Below are 22,417 nucleotides of genomic sequence, written 5' to 3' on the forward strand. Positions count from 1 at the left end.
AGCTACAGATGTTCTGCATTGTTTTTCTTGAATTTTTGCATATTATCCTATGCTACGAGATGTAATATAATCGCTACGTTTATGGCCCCCGCATACGGTAAATACTGGGAGGCTTTTTAAAGGTCTACAAATTCTAAATGCTGCTTTTCATAAGATTTAACTTCTGCAAACTTACCTGTCAAGCAAACCTTTACAATTCAAAAAACCCCTCGTTCATCTTGCTGTAACATTTGAAGGTGTAACTGTATCTGCCACCGATGTACACGAGTCGAGCTGCAACACTTACCAGTTTACCGATTGAAAGAAAATTAATCGAGTTTTGAGAATTGACCATTTCGGCCTATGTTTTAAGCTAAAATGTCAAACATTTGTTTGTTAAATTTTTTTTTATATATATCAGGATTTGCTGCTTTTTTTCATCATTTATGACAAAAATGAAGAGTCTTTGGGTTATGGACTGTCAGATGAACAAAAGAAGCAATCTGAACACATCAGTTTGGATTCTGGGAAATTACGAAGACCATTTTTCAAATTGTCTTGTCTTTCAGACTAAAAAGATTCAATGATTAATCATGAAAATAATCAGCAGAATAATCAATGATGAGAAAAACATAGTTGGTTGCAGCGTTACATGAGCTTACATCCTGGCCTTGTTCAGTCAAATGAAGTCTTACAGCTGGCGGAACTCGATGCAGGTCGATGTGCACGTTGACACCAATATTAAGATGCTAGTTACAAGCAACATATTGTTGCGGTGCAAAGTTGTTGTTTTTTTTATATGTTTACAGAAGATCACGTGGAAGTTTACCGGATTGTCCTGGACGAGTTGGATTGAATTCAATTTACAAATCCAATCACGAGCATTTGTGAACTCTACAGAACAGACACACACACTTTGTTTCCCATATGTATCGTGTTCAGGATTTATGTGTTTTGGCTAAAGTTTGTCTAATTCTTGGTGCTGATATCAGGATGTGTGTGTGTGTGTGTGTGTTCAACTACTCCTCAGTTTGGACATTTTTCGGTTGAGATACTTCACTTAAAGGAGTCCTTTTCGCCTTTAAAAAAAAACCTCACCAACAAGTTTCTTGAGCTCTAAACATTTTAAGCACTGCATAACGTCTTCTTGACTCCAGAATGCAGAAAGAGCCTGCCACATATGTTTAGCTTGAAGCTAATTGCAACCCACTTCCACCAGCTACAAACAACTGCAAAAACCGTGCGAGAACATCCGACCAAACCTGAGGTGCATCACCTGCTATAATTCACATCTTCTTCTGCATGCTCAGTGATCCATAAACACTTTGATCTGAACTAAAAGCAAACTTGACTACAACATGTCCTTGTTTGTAGTTTTTGGCCATTGGCAGTCATTACCTTCGACCTGAATTTACATGGCTGGCTCCTTCTGAATTCAGGAGTCACAAAGTAGTGATGCAGCGCTTAAAAAAAAAAGAAATCAGAAGCTCTTAGACGCTGGAGTGTTTTTGAGTACTTTGGAAAAAAAAACAAAAAAACCTCTTTTGGTTGAAGTATCACTTCAACTGTATTTATAAAACTGACCAATCAAACACAACTTCTGCTAAAATCGACATGGTCGCAGAGAAAGCAACATCACAGTTTTACACAACAGCAAAGGAATGAAACAGCCTTTTAAAAATATTTGAATGCTACATTAGAACTCTCTTTTCTTTCATCGTGCTTTTAAAGGAAAAGCATCAGGGAAGAGCTACAAATCCTACGGCTGTGCACGCTGTCACTCTGAGATTAGTACGCTGCACCGAGGCAGCACAATGAAGCCTGGATTGAAGTGAAACGTCAGCGGGCCCTCATCTTCCAGCCCGCTTTTGTATCTGTCGCCTTTACTTGATAAGTGTGACGTACAAATAAAAGTCTTTGTGATATAGCAGCATTGTATTAGTCACAGTGCACCTCAAAGAATTATGAAGAGTATAGTCGGTAAATGGAGGTAAAAACATTGTCTAAATACCAGGACCAGTAACTACAATATGAAAATATTACATTTGTTTAAGAGAATCAATCCATTATGAAAAGGAAGTAGGAGCATCACAGGAAGAGAAGACGGGGGGGGGGGGGGGTGAAACAGCACAGCATTACTATGATAGTCATACCTGATGATTTCACTCCTCACTCCGAAACTAAAGGAGGTGATCCGCTCCCTCCCCCCACCCTTCAGTTAACTCATCAGCATTCCTATCAACCCTCAAATTCAATATTTGGTTGAGGAAATAACACACGGCATTAAAAATAAGCAATAAAATACAAACAGGAATAGTTTAGGTCTGCACAAGGAAGCAATGCACGGATATACAATGTTCTGAAAAAGGTATCGTACACACAACTCTCAAATCACTCCACTTTTAAAACTCAAAACCACAAACAGAAGCGTGTTTTTTGTTTTACACTCACAGAGACATCGGCCCTTCAGTTCATGTGAATAAAGAGAAAATCTCCCTTCGGTGTGACTCACAGGTACAAACGTCTGAGGTCATCACAAGTCCATACAGCGAAGAATTAAAGAAACTGCTTCAACAGCCATTTTGCATACAAAGTCTATAAAATCATGGAGCGACAGGCTCCCTTCAGGGGTTAACTGACCGAGCTGGAGAGACCCACGGGCTGAACGGCGCGTTTGGTTGACGTCTCTCCAGATGAAATCAAGGCGAGAGGTAAAAACAGGAGTACAGTATGTTGACCGAGGTCTGATAACAGTGGAAGAAGTGTAATGGCTGAAGATCCATGTTGTCACTGTCCAAAACAACCTTCAATACAAAATAAAGATTCATGTAAAAAACTGTTAATACACACGTGTGTGTGTACTTAACATGATGACTGTAGAAAAATATATTAGCGTATATCAAAGTCACTCACCAGAAAATAAATCCAACAAGCTAAATTCAGATGCTATCATTTTACAAAGTCATATTTATAATGACGCTGACTGCAGGACCTAATTTTACAAGGCAAAATAAACTGAAGGCATTTTGGTTTTAGGAACATGCTGCAGGGCAATTCTAATCAGTAAAATCAGTAACGTGGACATCTGGAATTTGATTAAAATCTATGAAACAACAAAATTTGTTGCACCACGTGAACTCTTCACTTGGGCAGAAAACTTTATATTCCCTCTTATAGTCCTGATTCGGATGTTTGGGGTTTTAATGGACACGCTTGCCCTCTTGTAAATAAGAGATGTGGGCCAAATCCCTCCTCTGTCTCAGTGCCAAAGTGGCCTGGTTTGACCAGGCAAACACTGAGTTTTCTCCAATAATAATAATAATAATAATAATAATAATAATAATAGCCCTCTTCTACCAGTCTGGCATTAAGAAAGTGCATCTTTCTTTACAAGTTTGCCAATCTGACACTAAACTGCAATTGATACAAATGAAATAAAATGTCTATGGCCTCAATTAAAGACAAAAAATCAAAATAATTCTCATCCTAAAACATGAGTTCCGCACTAATCACTGATTCCCCCAGTAATATGAATTTGCAAATACAGTGTGGAGTCTAAACAGGAGGAAATTATCCAACCCTGCAACTGAATAAACATCCATCCATCCATTTTCTTTCTCTTATCCTGTTCAGGGTCATGGGAGGGGGGAGCCTATCCCAGCAGCTTTTGGGCGAGAGGTGGGGTTCACCCTGGACAGGTCACCTGTCCATCACAGGACCAACACATAGAGACAGACAACCATTCACTCTCACAGTCACACCTACAGTCAATTTAGAGTATCAATCAGCCTCGTCCCCTCTTGATGTCTTTGGACTGTGGGAGGAAGCTGGAGTACCAGAGAGAACCCACACAGGAACAGGGAGAACATGCAGACTCACACAGAAAGATCCTGTGCTGGAGCCGGGACTTGAACCAGGAACCTTCTTGCTGTGAGGCGACAGTGCTGACCACTGCACCACCATGCCGCCTCACTAAATAAACAAATATATAATGTTTTGACAGAATTTCATATCTGAGCTGACTTTCTCTGTTGTCATTTTAGTTAACTCTGATCATTTCATGTTTCATTTCATAATTCGTGATGTTCTTCTCAATAATGTAAGACCGAGGGAAGAGAGCAGCTGGAAACAGGTCATAATGTGCTGAATTGAACTGAAGTCTTCACAATAATAGAGGAGGAGCTCACAGTGAGTCAAGCTGCTTTCTCATAATAAACCAAAACCTTCAGATTAAAATAATGCATAGTCATGAGGGGCACAGTAGAGAAGTTCAGACAATAAGGCAGAGGAACAAAGAGAGGAACAAACATCTACCTTCGATTTTTGACTCCATTACAAAGGTTTAAAAATAACTAAATATAAAGTGGATTTGGCTTCAGTGAGAGGGTTGTGTAAACTCTGAAATTGACCAGATTGGCTCTTCGTCAATATCTGGTACTGCGACACCACGTTAACACAAAGGTGATAGAAAGGTTTTCTGGTTCCCACATTTTCTACAGGGGACAGTTTCGCTCCAAAGTGAAATGAACTCCATCACTCCTCCACCAAATATCTGCTCTTTTCATACTTCAGGTTTTTTTGTTTTTTTTAAGCCAAGCCCGATTTGGTAGAGTTCCTTCTCAGCACAATCACTGTGGTTCCTCATAGCAGCACCTGAATGTTGCAAATGCAAGGTAACTTACTGAGGCTCGCTGAAATTTACTTTGGAATAACATGGCACACGCTGAGAAAGAGCTCTAAGATTTCAACATTAAAAAGCAAAAAAAAGGTGTAGACTTTAAAAAAAAAAATCTATCCCTTCAACTACAAACAACAACACACATTTCTGACTTCATAAAAAATAGATTTAAAAAAATACACTTCCCTTTTGAATTAAAACAACAAAATAAAAATTCAAGAAAAAAAAAGAAAGACCCTCAAAATAAAACCGTCCAACTCATTTAACCCACTTATAAAACATCTGAAAATTTTGTTGACTTCGACCGTCTGGGACTTCAGCGAACGTCTTCAAACTGACCTTATTTCAGTCCATTACCCATGCATTTTGAGGGCAGTTATCATTCATACACATTACCACACAGTGTGAAAGACAGCTGTATTTATGTTCTAATCACAGCACAGCTTGATTTCACTCACAATCCTCTTTCCCTTGTTAATATACTGAACGCTTCACTGAAATAAAATCATCCTAAGACGTTTTCAAAAGCCGCTTGACCCTTTTGTGTCGGCTTAATGCTACAAGGTCCTTGACGCTCGATTACATGGATCCCCGATGATCTCTTGTCATGATAAAATAAACTAAAAAACAGTGACTGTGTGACAGATTCTTCTCATCCATGTGACAAAAACGGATTCGGGAGACGCACGGGCAGTAAAGTGCATTGCAATGACCTGTATGTTGCTACGTGTAGTGGTGTGACATTAAGAGTGAACCTTCTCTGCGTTCTGCATGCATGATTAGCGGCAACAGGGTCGCATGTTTGTGAGGCTGTTGATGTAAACAAAGGGAAAAGAAAGGAAGAGAGAGAAGATATCAGAAAATGATGTTACATCTATACAAAATATTGGCACATTATCCTATAAACAGTGATGATCAATAGTTACTACTTAGACACATGAGGTCGTATGTCTCCAGTTGTTTGTCTCATGTTTCACAGTATTAAAAGTGCACTCATTGCCACCTTTACTTATCATGTAGCGCTCTTCAAAAATGTGCTGCACTCCTTCTTTCATCAAAGCCACTTTGACCTCAGTTTCTTAACCTGTCATAACTTTACGCCCGGCAGACCTTTCTCACACCTGTGTTTCCACACCGCTAAGTTTAGGCATCAGGATACGAGGGGTCACCCCGGAGTTGAGGTCTCTCTCAAACTCCAGCAACTGGCCCATGAAGTTGAGGTTTGGGGACACCACAGGACGCCGACTCCGGACATATTTGTAGGCATCTGTCATTGTCATGAGGGTGTGCTTCATCAGGTAGGCGATGACAATGGTTGCAGAACGGGACACGCCGGCCTGGCAGTGCACCAAGACTCCCCGTCCACTCTGATATGCCTCCTCTGTGGAGAAGAACAGTGAAACACGTCGCCTCATTGTTACAAAGGTAAAAACAGGCCTCATGTTGCATGCTGACCAGCTGAGGAGTTTGTAGGTATAGATCCTATCATCACCATGAATGTCATCAAAAGAAGGGCCAAGAGTTTAGAAATGATTGACTGGGACTGCCAACAATAAGTGAGAGTGCTACACTGGTGGACGAAGGAAACTTGTTTGTACTTTCAAACTTGTATTTTAAATATTCACATATAGAACCAAGCAGGCCTGCCTTACTGCACAATCTAAATTATCCACATTTGCCATTTTCAGCTGGTAGGTTGCTCCGAGCTAGCTAGCTCAGAGGTAGTTGTTGTACTATGTAGCAAGGGGGCTTTGAATAAACAGCAAGCTGAAAGTAGAATTAGTGGACAATGTATAAATATTCATCTAATGGGAAGTTAAAACCTGCAATAAGGTTCTGTAAACAAGTCGACTTTATTATTGATTAACTTTGAAATGGACGATTGCCATGTATGTTAGTTGCAGGTATTTTACAGTCTTCACACTTGCTGAATACTGGATCAAATCCATACAGTTTGGTCCCCATGAATCATTTCAACCCAAACACATAAAGCCCAGCTTGACTAATACTGCACTTATCCTTCCTTTCCTATCATAAACCATTTACAACCAAAATGTAGGATGAAGAAGTGCCTGTTTCTCATCCAACAGGCAATTTTTAAGAGATCATTCAGCTAAACCTAATCCCAATTGATTACATGGCCAACCACTAAATAAACATACACGACAGTGAATCTGTACTAATGAGGGATGTGAGAGGAGGATCAGGAATCATCAAGACTCTCATTATCTTTTTATGTCTCATCTGTTTCGTTTCACAAATGTAAAGTTGTAATAGTTATTAGTCGTTACTCAACAGCAAAAGTAATTCAAATGGACTGAAATTAATATCAGTCCTCCATGACACTTCAAGTACAAAAGCAAATAAGCTGTTTGTACACATGCAAACACGCCAGATGTGGTAGCCTCACCAATAAATTCAAAAACCTCCTCGAAGTATTGTCGAAGGTTTTGTTTGCTGTTATCTGTAGCCGGAAGCCTTTTGTAGTGCAGTCCAGATTTGACGTGGTAGAGAGGCAGATGCGTGGTCACGTTGACCACGTAGCCGATGTTGAGGTGCAGCAGCAGGTCCAGGTCCTGGGCATCTCTTTCATTACCCAGAAACAGGAAGGGCAAGATGGGACTGATCACGGCATTCTCTGCATCGGGAGTCATCACAGTCTCATCAGACAGAGAGGCTGGCAATGAAGAGGAGAGTGGCAGAGACAGGTGCACTGCAAGAAGTGGAGACAGAGAGAAAGTTTGGAGACTTAAGTTTTCTATATTGTGTGATGATTTTTAGGAATTTTCTTTGGTTCCACTCAACAGAAACAACAATCACATGTTGAAATTCATCAATCTACATCATAAGGGGTTGGAACTCCAGCTGATTGAATTCAACTTTATCATAGCCCATCTTTGTACCACTGATTGCAGTGGAAAATACGGTAGTTACTTCAAGGTTTCCTGTAACATTCTGTGCCATATTTTCTTCATGAAATATACAACTTGCTAAGATGAAGTGAGCGAGTACTTACTTCTGCTGTTCTCCTCATCTTGTTCTCTGTTCAGTGAGTTCAGGGCCAAGTGAAGCGACTGAGCTGAGGGCAGAGAGTGCCCTCCTTCCCTGTCTCTCTGCCAGGGTTTGGGCTTGATGAGGGTGCTGGGGGCGGACGGAGGAGGAGAAAAGGAAACAGGTGATGGTGGAGAGGGGGAACGGGGAGAGGGTGATCGAGGATATGATGTGTCTTGCTCAAAAGCGTCACCCATTCCTGCATCTTCCGCTTTATTCAGGAGCCTCTTCAGTGAGTTATGGCCATCGTCATACCCAGATCTTGACCTGCAGCCCACAAAATCAAGGGCGGCCATTTTGCCTTGCTGTAGCCGTCGTCTGCCAGCGTGGTCTGTTAGATGAGACTGTGCGTATTCCTGCAGGTTCTGACAGTCAAGGAGGACCAGGCCTGTTCCATTTTGGGCCTGACCTGCAGTGGTCTTCCCCACTCCTACTCCCATCCCAGCACAGTGATTCTTTTGGGCTTTCGAATGGGTCATCTTCTTGGCCAGTTCTTCAGGCCAGATTGTACGCACGCTGTAGTCATCATCATCGGCCTGAAACATACCCATCTGATGAGCTGCTCCGATGCCCCTTCCTGGGGGTTTGCCTCTGCGGGGATTGAACGTCACTACTATTGGGTCACTGCTGCAGTAGCTGCAGGTGGAACTGCCTGTCTGAGAGGCTTTGGGGTTGCAGCCTGTGACACAGCTTTGAATTGCCCGGAGAGGGGCAGAGGAGGACAATGGGGTACAGGGCAGGCATCCTCCCACGAGTTTTTTACGAAGAATAGCAGGACTCTCAAAGTTTCCAGCCTCACCGGAGCAGGAGGCACAGCGGAGGGGTTTGAACAGGCTTGTTCTGCAGTCAGACACAGTGCTATTAGTTGAAGAGGTGTTAGAGGTGGAGGCGGTGGAGAGACAACCCCCCAGATTTCTAAGGCCCATATCTTTGTCCCCTCTCTTTACTGCACCAACATTGTGAACACAGGAAAATGAGGTGGAAGAGCTTCCTCCACCTCCTTGGCAGCTGGCGGAATGGCCCTTATAGCCTCTGCATCTTACCAGCCTCCAGCAGCCACAACTGAATGGGTGGCTGCAGTCAATGGTGCAGGTGTGGTCAGGGCTTGGGAACCCTCCTGCGTGGGAGGAGCAGGGGGAGAGGGGAAGACCATGGAGAATGTGAGGACGGTGATCTCTTGGTCGGGATTGGCGTGGCTGGCTGAGTTGTTGAAATGCCACTGGGATGTGGGTGGGGGTAGGGGACGTGGGATAATTGGAGTTTAGGATGGCAGCATGCGGGACAGGGACGGAGTTGTGGTGGTAGGGCAGACTGTGACTTTTATGGCTCTGATGGACAGTTCCCAGTTTGGAGCTCTTTTTATGATCCAGTAAGGGAAAGTCTTGGTCGCCTCTGTTAAGAAAACTTGTGTTTTCCTTCTCCTTTTCACCCCTGAACTTGTGCTGCTGTGCCTGGGCAGGGACAAACTGCAGAACTCCACCAGGAGATGATGACAGCTGATGTCGACTTTGTTGTGACTTGTGTTCGGCTCCACCCGACCTCCCTGCAGTCCCAGTTTTTCTCTCACATTGTCCTTGATCGAACTGTGAAGAAGCACCTCTCCCTTTGCTGCCTTTGACACTTCCGCTACGCCCCAATGAATTGCTGTATCCTCCTCCTCCCCGTCCTCCTTTGTCCACTGTCACCCTGATATCAATAGTATGTGTGTGGGACGGCAGCCGAGGGCCGAGAGTTACGGTTCCATTGCTGTGGCAGTGACTGGGGATGGGTCTGAAACCCGCTGGATTATCAGGCTGGTCGGCCTTGAATTTCTGAATGCGTGAGGATCTGCGTTTGCATTCCAGAGTCAGAGATTTACAGGTGGGTGAGGAGAAATGAGATTGAGGAGGGTGGGGATGATGCCGGTGGGTGACTTGTCCATTTGAAGAGCCTGATATTTGAGAGGAGTGCTGCGGGATGCTTTGAGGGGAAGCCTCACAAAGGGCTAAGTTTTTAGGGCGCTGAATGACCACTATGCGCTCGTCAAGAGGGAGGGGAGGCATCTGGGTTTATGCAAAGCTGTCCAGTAAAGAGGAAGAGAGGGACAGACAGAGAGAGATGTCAAGAATTGCTTAAAAGCAATGAAAATGTGGGGCACACTTTACATTCCATCTGTTTCAGCACAAACTGGAAAATTGGGATCGTTGCCTTGCAGCTATAAAATATTTAAACAGCACAGTGCATTATAGCTGTGAGCACAATTGCCCTCTTTGTAACAATTCAAAAAGATGGTTTATTATTCATGAAATGTAAAGTTAGCTCCACCACAGCGTACACATACAACAATATGTTTTATGTTTTGCATATTTGTTTAAGTCACCTCTGTGGTGACTTTTGCATATCAAAACATACCAAAAAAACAACATGAACTGGAGGTTAGGATCATGAACCCGTCACACATCCCTTTCAGGTTGAATGAAAGGAGAATATGTGTAAAGAATATTCCTATTGTGGTGCATGTTTGAGTTCAATGGATAACATTACAGTCAAGAAGCACTCTGTGATTACATTTTCCGAATCCATTTCAACATGCACGTCACACTCTGCTACTTGCTTATACCAGGGCCGTGTGCCAGAAATGTAATGCTAATCTTCATTCAGTTGAAGAACATTTGAGCTTTTTCCCAGTAATATAAATTAACATTATGGTATTAAATTCCATAAAAAATGTGAGCGCATGTTCATGTTAAACATCCCACTTATGCTGGATGGCAATCAGCCTATTCAAAGGCTCAGCCACAAAACCTGCGATGAATTTCATTCCTTTAAGGACGCAAGACACATCGCTGACGTGAAATAATAACTTGAGCTGAGCCATGACTGATGGTGCAAATAGCTAAATATAATGTAAACACAGTGGACTGTTTGTTTATTGCTGTGTTAGTGGAGGTGCCGAACATAACGTTCAAGCTTGCAATACAAATAAAAACCTGGCAATGCAAGCTTAGCCATAATCGCCCTTTTATGTGTCAATGAATGCTTGTATGAGGAATGAATTAAGTTTTGAAAAAGGAATGCATTACAGTCTTAATGATAATGAACCCTATGATACATTGTTGCTAAAAAAAAGGAAAAAAAAGCTCATTGTTCATCTCATCCCTGCTGTATGTGTACCAAATCCTTTGAGCCAATTAGAAGAGAGCAGGCCATGTTATAAACAAAGGTTACCACATACACAATACAACCCAGCTGGTGAGAAAGCTCACTTACCATAACTCAGTAAAAAAGATTAGCATAAACTATAAATATGCATCATTAAATCATCTATATGATCAGAGTAATTAAAATAAAACTTGCAAGGCTCACTTAACTTTTATGCTCATATGATACTTTTAAGTTGAACTATTGTAATGGAAAATCCCGCCTCACACAGACACACATGCACACACACAGACAAAGGCGCGCACACACACACACACACACACACACAAACAAAGACACACACAAACAAAGACACACACAAACACAAACACACACACACAGTTGAATATGGTCAATCTGTGATGTTTAGAGCTTCCAGGTTTCCGGTTGATGAAGTGCTTTAATTAACTTGTAGACACACACAGCGACAAAGCTGCAGGTGTGGTGGTGCAGGTCGATTAGGAACGTGATAGCACGCTAATGTGTGAGCTCACGGTACAGCGCTCTCTCTGAAGTGGAGACAAATATGCTCCTTACTGCGGAAACACTGTCCTCTTGGCATGCTGGTGTGTGGTATTACTGGAACAAATGTTTCAAACATATTTTTCTTTTGTTTTTATTGAGAACACTCATGAGTCTAAAAAGAAGCTCTTGCTGACTGATCACCATTCAACTGAAAATTTGCCAATGAAGGCAGGAGGACCTATCCTGTTGACCTCCATCTTGCTATGCAGATATTTTGAGACCTTGGAGTTTTGTGCTGCTACTGTACTTCATTTGTTCATAGTCCTAAACATCTTCATTACTGAGAGTCCTAATTTTCTACCTTTTTTTCAGGGACTACTAAGAAAAATTCTCAAGAAAAGCTGATAGCATATTCTCCATTGTCTTAACCTCCACTGTCTATGGGTGGAGATGGAATTCACAGATAAATCTGGTTTAACCCAAACTAGCTGCATGGTTTATTGAATAGTAGATATGTTAAACCAGTGTCATAAAACATCACTTGGATTTGGCCAAAGGAAAAATACACCACCGTTTGCAAAGTGCATTGCATGTGCAGTGATTTTTTTTTTAAGGTGAATTTTCATGTTAAATTCTAACTTTATTCACCAGGAACCTTTAAAAAACAGGAGAAGGGAGGATACTGTGGTGACACAAAGAGTGGGTAAACAGGAAATACTGGGATTGTAGTGTGACACCATAAACCACCACAAACTACAGGGGAAGGAAAAAAATTCACACCAAAATACAGAGGGGGAACCCTGATACCGACCCGTAGAGGAAGCAAACCAAGCTCCAGCGTCCCCATGTTTACATCCAAACACAGAGTCTGGCGATGGCATCCTCATCTTTTTTTTTTTTCCTTTTTCAGCCTTGCCTGTGGTGGAGGGGGGTGGGGGTTACATTGACCCAGTTTTGTCATGGTGGAAGTCACTATCACTCTGATCACTTTTCTCTCACACACTGTAAACTGCAGGCCAGCTTGTAGCCCTTTCATTCACTCATGGTTTCAGCAGACAGCCAGAGCCACACAGAGAGAAATGGAAAATATATCGAAAAGATATGCAGGCCTACCTCTTGTATTGTTGCTGGTAATGCGATATTTCATAGTATGAATAAAAAAAAAAATGCACAAGAGACCATTGTGATGTAAGAGTAAACCATCTGATTGGACAATTAATTTTTATTGATATTTGCCTTTTGATTACCATCAGCCGAAAACGGACGGAATTCACAGATAGCAGCCAATGTTGAAGTGTGTTTTGAAGACAGAAATACTGTAGTTATGTTTTAAGATGATTTTGATACCCTGGCGCAAGAAGGGAACTAAAGATCAACATAAACAGACAAAACATTTATCAGCAGCTATCAGCCAAACTGTCATTTTACACATCTGTGACCAGAATGCCCAAATCAGAAATCTCACCTTAAACACTGTCGAAACCGCAACGCATTACATGTGAAAATGGTAAAAAAAAACAAACGAAAGCCTTGCTCTGTTATTTTATCTCTTTCAGGAGGTTTCAGTCAAGCGTTCAGCCAAATCAGCATAATTATCCACGTGTATAGATATTAGTGCTTCAAAGGAAATGTAAAAGGCTGACTAAGAGTAGATCAGTGTAAAAAAAAACATAAATGCAAATAGGACAAAGTGGCTGCACAAAACAGCAAAGCCTGCGAGACTCAGACACGCCATAAATCAGTAGCAGTCAGGTGGAAGCAGCTTGGGTTCTGCCCCACCTGAAATTTGCAGCTTAACTGTAGAAAGGCTCATGTGATGAGCATAGAAACTGTTGGTCGCAAATAAACGTGCTTCTCAGTTTGTGATTGGAAAGTTTTCTATTGTTGCTTCCTTCTTCATTCCTGATTCCAGATGGCCTTGGTGGTGACAGTTCATTAGAAAAAAGAAGAAAAAAAGAAAACTCAGGTAAAATGCAGCATTGCAACAAAGAGATGAAAGTATGTGACTAATTACTCAGTGAGAAATAGTCAAGAAGAGAACTGTGAGGGTAAAACGACTGTTGTACTGTCAGACATGCATGTGTTAATCCTAAGTAACAAGCACATAAATACATATGCATCACAATATCCACTAAGGGCCTTATACAGAATTAAGGGAGTAACTTATATTGAGCAAATTAAACAAATGTTGCAAGATGGCTTAAAGAACTGAAATGCAAATGCGAATGTATGTATGAATATTTAAGGGAAAAGGTAAGGTATGCTAAGCTTCGCAATCATGTTTTAGAATTTCAAGAGCATGAAAGTATAATGAGATGAAATCCGAACTTGCACGGATGAAAAGAAATATATAATAAAACAAGTGAAGAGTGCCACTCAGTTCCAGTTAGCGAGTGCCGAGCCTGCGGGGGAGATCATGACGCCCTGCCTCGGCTCGCTGCTACGCCACCAGCAGAACTAAGATAACAGCTTTGCAGTCACAAGCGAGAGCCAGAGAGGAGGACAACACACATGCTAATGTTTTCCCTGAACACCTGAGGAAAAGCTGCTTTATCATTAATAGTTTAGATTTATTTTCCTTCAATCAGAGCTGGAGCAAATGCATACACTAAAAGATCTGTGGCTCTAAAAATCATCACTGTGGACAAGAGCAGTCACGGAGAGTGTGTCTCCTGCTGCAGAGATGAGGTAGGCGTCTGTTTTGGGGGGTTAAATTGAAGTCTATCTTTCTGTTCCGATAAGACTTGGCTTCTTAAAAAGCACCTGAAAGCAGCCACACAGCATAGAGAGACAAGGGCTTGAAAGAAGGGGAGGCAGGCGACAAAAAAAGGCAACAATATGAGGATGTGCTCAGTCACCAGATAGTAAAATTGCACAAGTTAAAGGATCTTTTTATCTGCTCCATGAAAAAGGATTTTCTCCTATTGCATTAAAGTCTTCTTGAGATAGTGGATATAAGGACAGCATTCATCTGAGTCACTTTTTTTCCAGAGGCCGATGGTAAGGGCCGCTTCTGTCAGAGGACAACTCCACATTTTTGGCTCATGTTTAGCTCTGAGTTGGCACGAAATGACAGGAGGCCGTCCCCTTCTCTTTTTATATCCTCGTCCACGCACATAACCAGACTGACAGATGGATAACAAGAGATATGGGTGCAGGTCCCAGAGGAGGAAGCCAGTAATACACATTACAGCATTCAGGGGTCAAACAGTTGGCAGAACAGTAGCACAGACTGAGATTTACCGATGTGAATGAAAATCACTGACTGCACTGCTGGTGTGTTTCAGAGTAAAACTGTGTGATTTACACTGCCAACAAACTGACGAGGGTCACTAATCTCAGTTATGGATCAATAACACAGCTAAAACGGGAGCGTAGCGGCCGCTGGATGTGTTATCTGTGTCTGGGGTCAGTGCCGCTGGCCCCTCAGTACCCTTGTCTTGCTTATGTGTCGACCCAGTCTTGGAATTGTATTCATACCAACACCACACCTGAATAAATCAAACACAACATTCATGAATACGATTACTTCACAAGATGATGCAAATACCACGACAACACAGGTCTTCTCTTGGCACGAGGATGCACTTGTGGTATTAAAACTGGTTAATTTGGGCGCGCACACAAATCTGCTTTCTTGTCAGTGGCTCTCTTCTCTTCTCTTCTTTTGATGTGGGACCCTCAAGAATAAACAGGTGGGTGTTTGTGACTCCTGCTCTGCTTGCTAGACTGAAACTATGATAAATTCCATTTTAGCTTTACAGCTCTAGATTAATTTAAAGAGCTGCACTGTCGGCAGCTGCACTAAAGAACAGTCAACATGTATACTTCGGAGTTAAAAGAATGATCAGTGGGGTCACTAAGCCTTGCATGTGAAAATAAAACAGAATAGCTTTTGGTTTGTAGTAATTTACAAGTGTAGGCATACATTTAATAAACTCCATTCCACAATGATTATATCAATGTTAAAGGTTTCCAGTCTAAAACGGTTGATCTTTTTTTTCCCCAACACAATTAATTGTCAGATGATCACGTAACGCCCGTGGGAGTCCTGACCCTTGGTTGAGAGCCGTGCTTAGGTTTCCTGACTGAACTCCAGGAACCACATCAGACCACTTTCAAAGGAATGTTGGAGCTCAAAGAACAGCAGAAAGTTTGACTCATTAATATTCATGAGAAAACGCTACCTGATTGGCTGGTGAATGCTTTCACCCTCCATAATCAGGAACCTGGTGAATCTTAATGAGAGTGCTCGCTTATCCAACTGTCTCATCTGACAGAAACAAATGAGATGTGATGTGATGCTTTCCAGGGGCCAGAAGACTTCGAAATCTTTAGACTTAATGCTAAGCTAGGCTAGCTTTCTCCTTGCTCACGTTACTTCCTCAGCTTTTCCAAGCAAAATGATCATATATTATTTCTAAGTTCTATGCGACTTACGGCATGTCAAGTATAACAATCCCTACCGAATCAGAAAAAAAACCCCATGTAGATAATCGAGTTGTTGCAATGAAACAAGGACACGTTGAATGCTCACACTAAAATCAAGCAGGTGCAGTACTTGATGAAATCTCACCACTAGAAGAAAAACAAAATGCATCATCTGAAGCTCCTGTCACTGTCACATTGATTGACAGGTTGTTGTTCATGTGGGGCAACTATGCCGGTGGTATCGACGGTGCATCAGCAGGGCTCTCTGAGATGAACAGTAAAAGACATGCATGCAGGTTTTCTGTCCCCGTCATCAATGAAGGTGCAGTTACGGGTTTCATCCATCCAGATAGAAACCCGGTGTTATTAGCTGAAATAACGACAGGAGGCTAAGAGGCATTTCCTTTCACACCAGTAATGAAGACAGTTAGAAACGGGGAACTATTGTGTCTTTCACTGTCAAATAACAGTAATCAGCTACAGCACCTGCGATAGGATGGATATTTGGTAAAAACAGCAGGTGACCATCAGTTTTTTTCCAGCTTCCAATCAATGTCACACCGCCTCACTGACTGATTGATTTCACTTCCAGACCCATAGTGTAACAATTTAATCCTATAATAAAATATAGAGGGCTTCTCTTCTGGCTGTGTTCATTGTGTGACAGATAGAAAATGTCCTCTGAGAGCTGCCTTGAGTCAATTTTCTACTCAATAGCAACTCGACAAGTGGAATGACAATGAGGAAGGAAAAGGAAAACACATCAATGTTGCTCCCTTTTTCACGTGGTGGCAGTTATTTTTTATGCCTCTGTGCCAACCAGAGCTGCATCATCTCAAGAGCGTCTTGAGGGGTTTCCTCAAAATTTGGCACAAATGTTCACTTGACCTCAACCGATGGCAATTTAGTGGTCAAAGGTCGAAGTTACTGTGACCTCACAAAACATATTTCTGGCCATAATTCACAAATGTACATGCTGCAACAATACAAACGTCCAAAGGATAAAATGATGATGTCATGATGTTTTACATCTAAAGGTGAAAGGTCCACTCCTCTGTGACCTCATAACTCAGAGCGGAAGCATCCTGACAATGGGCGGACATGGATTAAACTGGTGGAGTCCTGCCACAGTGAGGCAGGGATGCTAGTTCTATTATCAGGCTTCCAATTTAGATGCTGGAGATATTCGGAACAACTGGATAATTAGACATGCGACTGTATTACAGGAACAAAAGAGCCTTCAGCTAACAGCAATTGTTTGCATCATAAAACCGTGTTCTTGCCCGGACGTTGATATCACTGAAAGAGCTAATTGACAAATCAGCAGAGCGGCAGAAAATCATCAAGCTAATCAGAAAATTAAACACTTGAGCAGGATTTTTTGCATCAGGAAGCAAACTCTCTGTTGTATTGCTCAACACTGATAACACATTTGGCCGATAACCAAAGCTGATTAGCAAAGCTTTCTGGCAAGCATTCAATTCAGAAACCAAATCCCGAATCTGGTTCTTTCTACCGCTGAGAAACACAAATACTCACAGTATTGTAGTACGACAAAGGTGTTTTCTTGACTCCGGTGGTACATCAGCATGAACGTAGATTCTGGTGTTAACATGTGAACTGTAACTGCAGCAGAATGTGAGCAGACTTTAAGGCAGTAAAGACTAAAGTACTTCCTGCTCATCGTAAATATGACACAAATGATAATGAAGCACTGCACCATTTGGCTGCTTGCCAAAGTGAAAATATATTCAACCCCCAACTGTCTTGAACTTGAACTACATAGTTACCATGGGTGAAACTGTGGTACAAGCTACTGCGTACCGTTCTGTCAATGTAGAAATATTTGTGATGCAATCGTGCGCTACTTCTATCGTGTACTACTACTTTTCTATGAAGAAATCTTGAATGAGTAATTATATTCATATATATAATAATCTCACAACAGTTTAAACACATATTATGCTGTATTTAAGACAGGCGTGTAAATTTTGCACTTTTTTAGTCTCTATGCTCTGGCCATGATTAAGAAAAACCCTCAGCAGATGCGTCCATAACAGATGCCACTGTAAAATGTTATTGGTGTCACACAACTGACGCAAAATGATCTGTTTCACCCTCATAATTTGCTGAAGGAACTTTTGGTCAAACGATTACGTTATTTATCTAAATTCAGGGAAGGCGGCTAAGACCCTGGCAGTAGCCTCTGCATCCTCCAGGCAGCGTGGGAATGTCACCAAAGACATAAACACAATACAGTGTGAAATGCAGAGAGATTTACCTGGCTACCGTTAACTTTTGTGAGAACTCCTTTGCTGAGGGCTTGAACGTACAGTGGGTTACTAAAATATGATGCTCTCACTGCAAGGAACGTCTCAAAACATGAGGACGGTGTTGGATATAACATACATAAGTACAGTCCATTTAACCTTCGAATGAAACAAAAAGGATTTCCTCCTTGTGGAGAGGCACTGCAGCAAAAACAAATAACTACAAGACACTGAAGAAAAAAAGAATCTGGGTTGCAAAGGAGGCAGTAGTGTGGGCCATTATCACACTCTAATTACAGTCAAGTCACACATCTGACTTGCAACTTGAATGTCTGTGTTGCCATTGTGAGTCACGAGCCAAAATAAAAGTGTTATGTCAACAATGCTCTGATAATGGTACAATAATGAGGATGCGTGTTCATGAGTAAGCCTTCCCACGTTTGACTTTGCCACATGTCCTATTAGTTTACTTCATAAAGTCAGCATAACAGCATTATTTAATCCCAGATTACTTTTGTTAGCTTGCCGCTTAACTTGTTTTCCCACTGTAATCTGCTTTGTTTCACTGTCACACTCCAGAAACGGGAGTCAGAAAGAATTACATCACCAATCACCACCGTCAGCAGACAGACAGCGATGGAGGTGACAGCACAAACTGGCCAATCAGCAGCCAGCGTAATGGGAAACATTCACCCCTCCAACGTTTAGTCAGCCTGAGACAAATACCTGACTCTCAGAACACATCTGAGCATCGTCCCCACACACAGTGCTTTTAGAATAATGTCTTTTCGCTGAGTGTGTCGACCTTGAGCGGCAGAGTTTCTTTGGTGGAGACGCAGGATTCGTTTTTCTTTTTATCCGAAAAGAAAACCATCGCTAACCAGTTACAATCATCTCCACCAGAACAATGATTCCCATTAATGCCTATTAACCCTGCATGATTTCATGAAACTGGAGTTTAACCTGTGTGCCCTTTAATAAGAAAGTCAAGAAATGCTCTCCTGAGATCGACTTCTAAGAATAGACTGACAAAAGCAGCTTGGAGAAAGATTTTTTCAGGTTGGCAAGGATTTGAGCCCTTTGTTGGATAAAGATAAGAGAAGAAGTAATATGCTTCAAAGAGTGATCTCTGTAGGACTGGGGCTTAAAAAGCATGCTGTCATCATTAATGACTGCTCTGTAATTATATGTATCAGCTGACATCCCGTATCTGCACGCCACTAAGATGTAGCCTATTTTTCATGCTGGCTCCATCCACCCAAAGCCATCCAAAACTTACTTTCTGACAAACTGGATGATGCAAACAATGAGAAATGACAGGCAACTCTTCAAAATAACCAGTGTAAGCAACAACTGTACAAACGCGGTGTAACGTTTCAACCCGGACGACTGTGTGAGAGTGCACTGTAACATAATTTGATCAGTGTTTATTTCTGTTTTCCGATCTGAATCAGCAAAGGTGTAAAACCCAACGCTGCTCCACTCCAACCAAAAACATCCACAGTAACATCTGCTAGTTGCAAGAGTTTCTGTTCCCCGCTGGAAATTCTGGATCATTTTCATAAACTTGGAAGAGTCTCAGTGAACGTACGCATGAAAACAGCAACACGACGTGACAGCCGGCGGCTGTTAAGGCTTGTCCCTCAGCATCAGAGGAGGCCTGCAGCATCAACATTTAGAGGAAGGGGCGCTTGAGACCACCATCATGATGGCTGGTGGGAGCCTTTCTGTGGTGGAACTGAGAGGATCCATGTGAATCTGAGGCCAGCAGAAGCAAAGCTGTGCCCCACACCAACAACACACCAGAATCATGTACGTTCTTATGGTGTCCGGGCCGATGCTGATAAGGATACCAGGTAGTAAGAACAGTTCAATATCTTTGTGTACCAACTGAAATATTATTATTTTTTCTTAGAAATAGATCCCTTAAATGTGAAAATCAAACATTCTAACAAGAAATTTAATGCAGAGAGGATGATTTACATAAAAAAATACTATAAAAAAACTAAAAAGAAAAGTAAAAAAAAAAAAAAAGCACCAGGATACACTTTAATGGGAATTAACCTCAAGCATCAATTCATTATTATTGGTTTTTTTCTTACGTAAAAAAACAAAACAAAAACCATTACATTAGCAAATCCATTGGTCAGCAAAAAGCCACGTCAATATTTCTATATGACAGGCAGATATCAGTTGATATTAGAGGCCAAACTGAAATATCGATTGGGTTCATTGCTTATAGTAGCACTGAACAGCTCGGTACACAGTTTCATTTCGGAGAAACGTTATATGGCGACTTGCCTGTGTTAAGCATCTTTGTCTAAATATCTTGGCAGTTTTATATAAATATTTATTATACGAAATCTTACATTGCATGACAGATTTGATTTTGACCCTTTTGTTGTAATTAATACTCCTTAAACTGGTACAATATCGAGATGTGGTAAAGCGATATTTAAGTGAAAAGAGTGACGCGGTGCTGAATTCCTCTATAAATCCCTATAAAGCTCTCTCTTTAATCACATAAAATACTAAATGGAATTGTAATTGAGTTGTTAAGCACCACAAAACCTAACTACAATATCTGGAGACCCTCTGTTTTCCATCAGTCAGACTAAGATCGGCTGTATCTGCTGTCAATTCGGTCTATTACATTGAAACATTACACCATTAAAGGGAATCGCTACCGGTGGTCTTATATGAGAGGTCAACTGGCCAGAAAACTGTGAGCTGGAAGCAGCTTCAGACTGTGAGCTGCAGAGTGTCAGTGGGGTGGATGCTGTCAGTGACCTTCACTAAGTCACTCAGCCAGATCACACATGCGGGCTTACTATTTCTAATTGATACTAATACCTAATTCACGGGTTTATATTGTTTTGTTTTTTTTAAATATACATGCAAATGCACTGCAGTGATACTACTTTTTTATGAGTCATGTTTGTGACAATCCTTCCTGCCACTAACACACCCAGGATAGTTGAGCTCACCAGAATTAACTTTTGAATCATTTCTACCAATGAAGGCAAACAATAAATAAATAAATAGATAAACTGAATGTGCTTCAACTGTGAATATGGTTTATCATCAAATTTTTTATGACTGGGTAAAAACATCTCCTATCCCATCATCAATCAATGTCAGATGTGTTCAGACATGTTCTTGTGTCTAGGACGGGCACCCAGGTCTGGAAGTCTTCATAATTCAGATGGACACAACATGAAAAGAAGCAAAGTAGAGAATCCAGTAAATCACTGGTTGAAATCTGACCCATGTGCTCATTTATACTCGTATTTGTCCGTCAGCATCAGCACCACAAGCCTTAATAAAGCAGCTACTAGCATTCCTCCTCTGCTGTTTATGGGGTAATTCTGCAGGGTAGTGTCGGAAAATCTTTTAGTTCCTCTTTCAGCCTCCGCTAGATGGCGCGCTGCCTAATTCGCTGTATTGTTAAACGCAATTTCGCAGCAGTGTTTGAACCTTTATAATGATGCTAGAATAAAGCTGATGAGGGCCACAGGACCTGAACTAGAAGGCCAACACCTTCATTCCCTGTCAAGTGGAATTATTATCATGAATGTGAAAGCACTAGCTTTCTCAGCGTGGCCGCAGATGTCTAAAGAAATACGCTAAAACAGCGACGCTCGTTATGACAAACACTCCGGACCGCTGACAGCGTGAATAACACGAGGGTGGTAGGCTTGATTTAGATACGCAGCATTCTTTTAAAAATAAAAATACACATCGAGAGTTCCGGGGGGAGAAAGCTGACCAACACGTAGCTGTGACTGAGAACGCAGCCTGCAGGCCGAGCGCAGTCGCCGCTATCATAAGTAAGGTTCGGAGACGGAAAGATGACTTACATCAAGAGAGCCAGTCGCGTAGAGTCTTCATCATCTCTACTCAGCGTCAGGAGACATCCCCATGTCTGTGTGGGGTGGCCCGAGCAGCTCGAGCCGATGTGTTTCTGGAATCCAGATGTGTAACACCTTCCTCCCCTGCCCGCCCGCCCGCCTGCTCATGTACATCTACACAATATTACAGAAATAGAATTACTATGAGATGCATAACTGTGACGGAGGTAAAACAGACACACGGATAAATGAAGAAATGGCATGAGCAGGGGTGCTTGGCCAACTCAGCTGGCGTCACGTCTGAGCGTGTGTCACTCTGAGCAGCGACGAGTGTGTGAGGACACACTAACCGGGAGGTGGGCTCTATTGTCTCTACTGTGCATGACATCATCCCAGACCAATGAACGGGATGAAGCGCTCAGGGACGAGCACGCAGCACGTGCTGGAGGAGGAGGAGGAGGGGGGGGGGGGGGGGGGGACGGAGGACGGGGATGTTGGACCAGCAACCTGCG

The 22,417-nt window shown here is 42.0% G+C and overlaps 1 protein-coding gene across 3 annotated transcripts; it reads right to left on the reverse strand.

Moving 5' to 3' along the window:
• Positions 1–1,495: 1,495 nt before the first annotated feature.
• On the reverse strand, positions 1,496–22,181 carry LOC147249061 (uncharacterized). 3 transcript variants are annotated; one of them, XM_086225626.1, is made up of 5 exons: positions 21,915–22,181; positions 12,165–12,269; positions 7,674–9,766; positions 7,068–7,370; positions 1,496–6,038 (listed from the first exon to the last, which is right to left on the reverse strand). In XM_086225626.1, exons 3-5 carry the CDS (start codon positions 9,748–9,750, stop codon positions 5,773–5,775), a joined length of 2,646 nt encoding a protein of 881 aa, XP_086081752.1. In that variant the 5' UTR covers positions 9,751–9,766; positions 12,165–12,269; positions 21,915–22,181; the 3' UTR covers positions 1,496–5,772. The 3 variants fall into 3 exon arrangements, with proteins under 3 accessions (XP_086081752.1, XP_086081751.1, XP_086081753.1); XM_086225625.1 differs by lacking the exon at positions 12,165–12,269; XM_086225627.1 differs by lacking the exon at positions 21,915–22,181 and having other exon boundaries at positions 12,165–12,642.
• Positions 22,182–22,417: the final 236 nt, after the last annotated feature.

The sequence above is a fragment of the Aulostomus chinensis genome, chromosome 15, assembly GCF_037954235.1.
Source record: "Aulostomus chinensis isolate RoL2024-O1b breed Wild chromosome 15, RoL_Achi_v1.0, whole genome shotgun sequence".
NCBI lineage: Eukaryota > Metazoa > Chordata > Actinopteri > Syngnathiformes > Aulostomidae > Aulostomus > Aulostomus chinensis.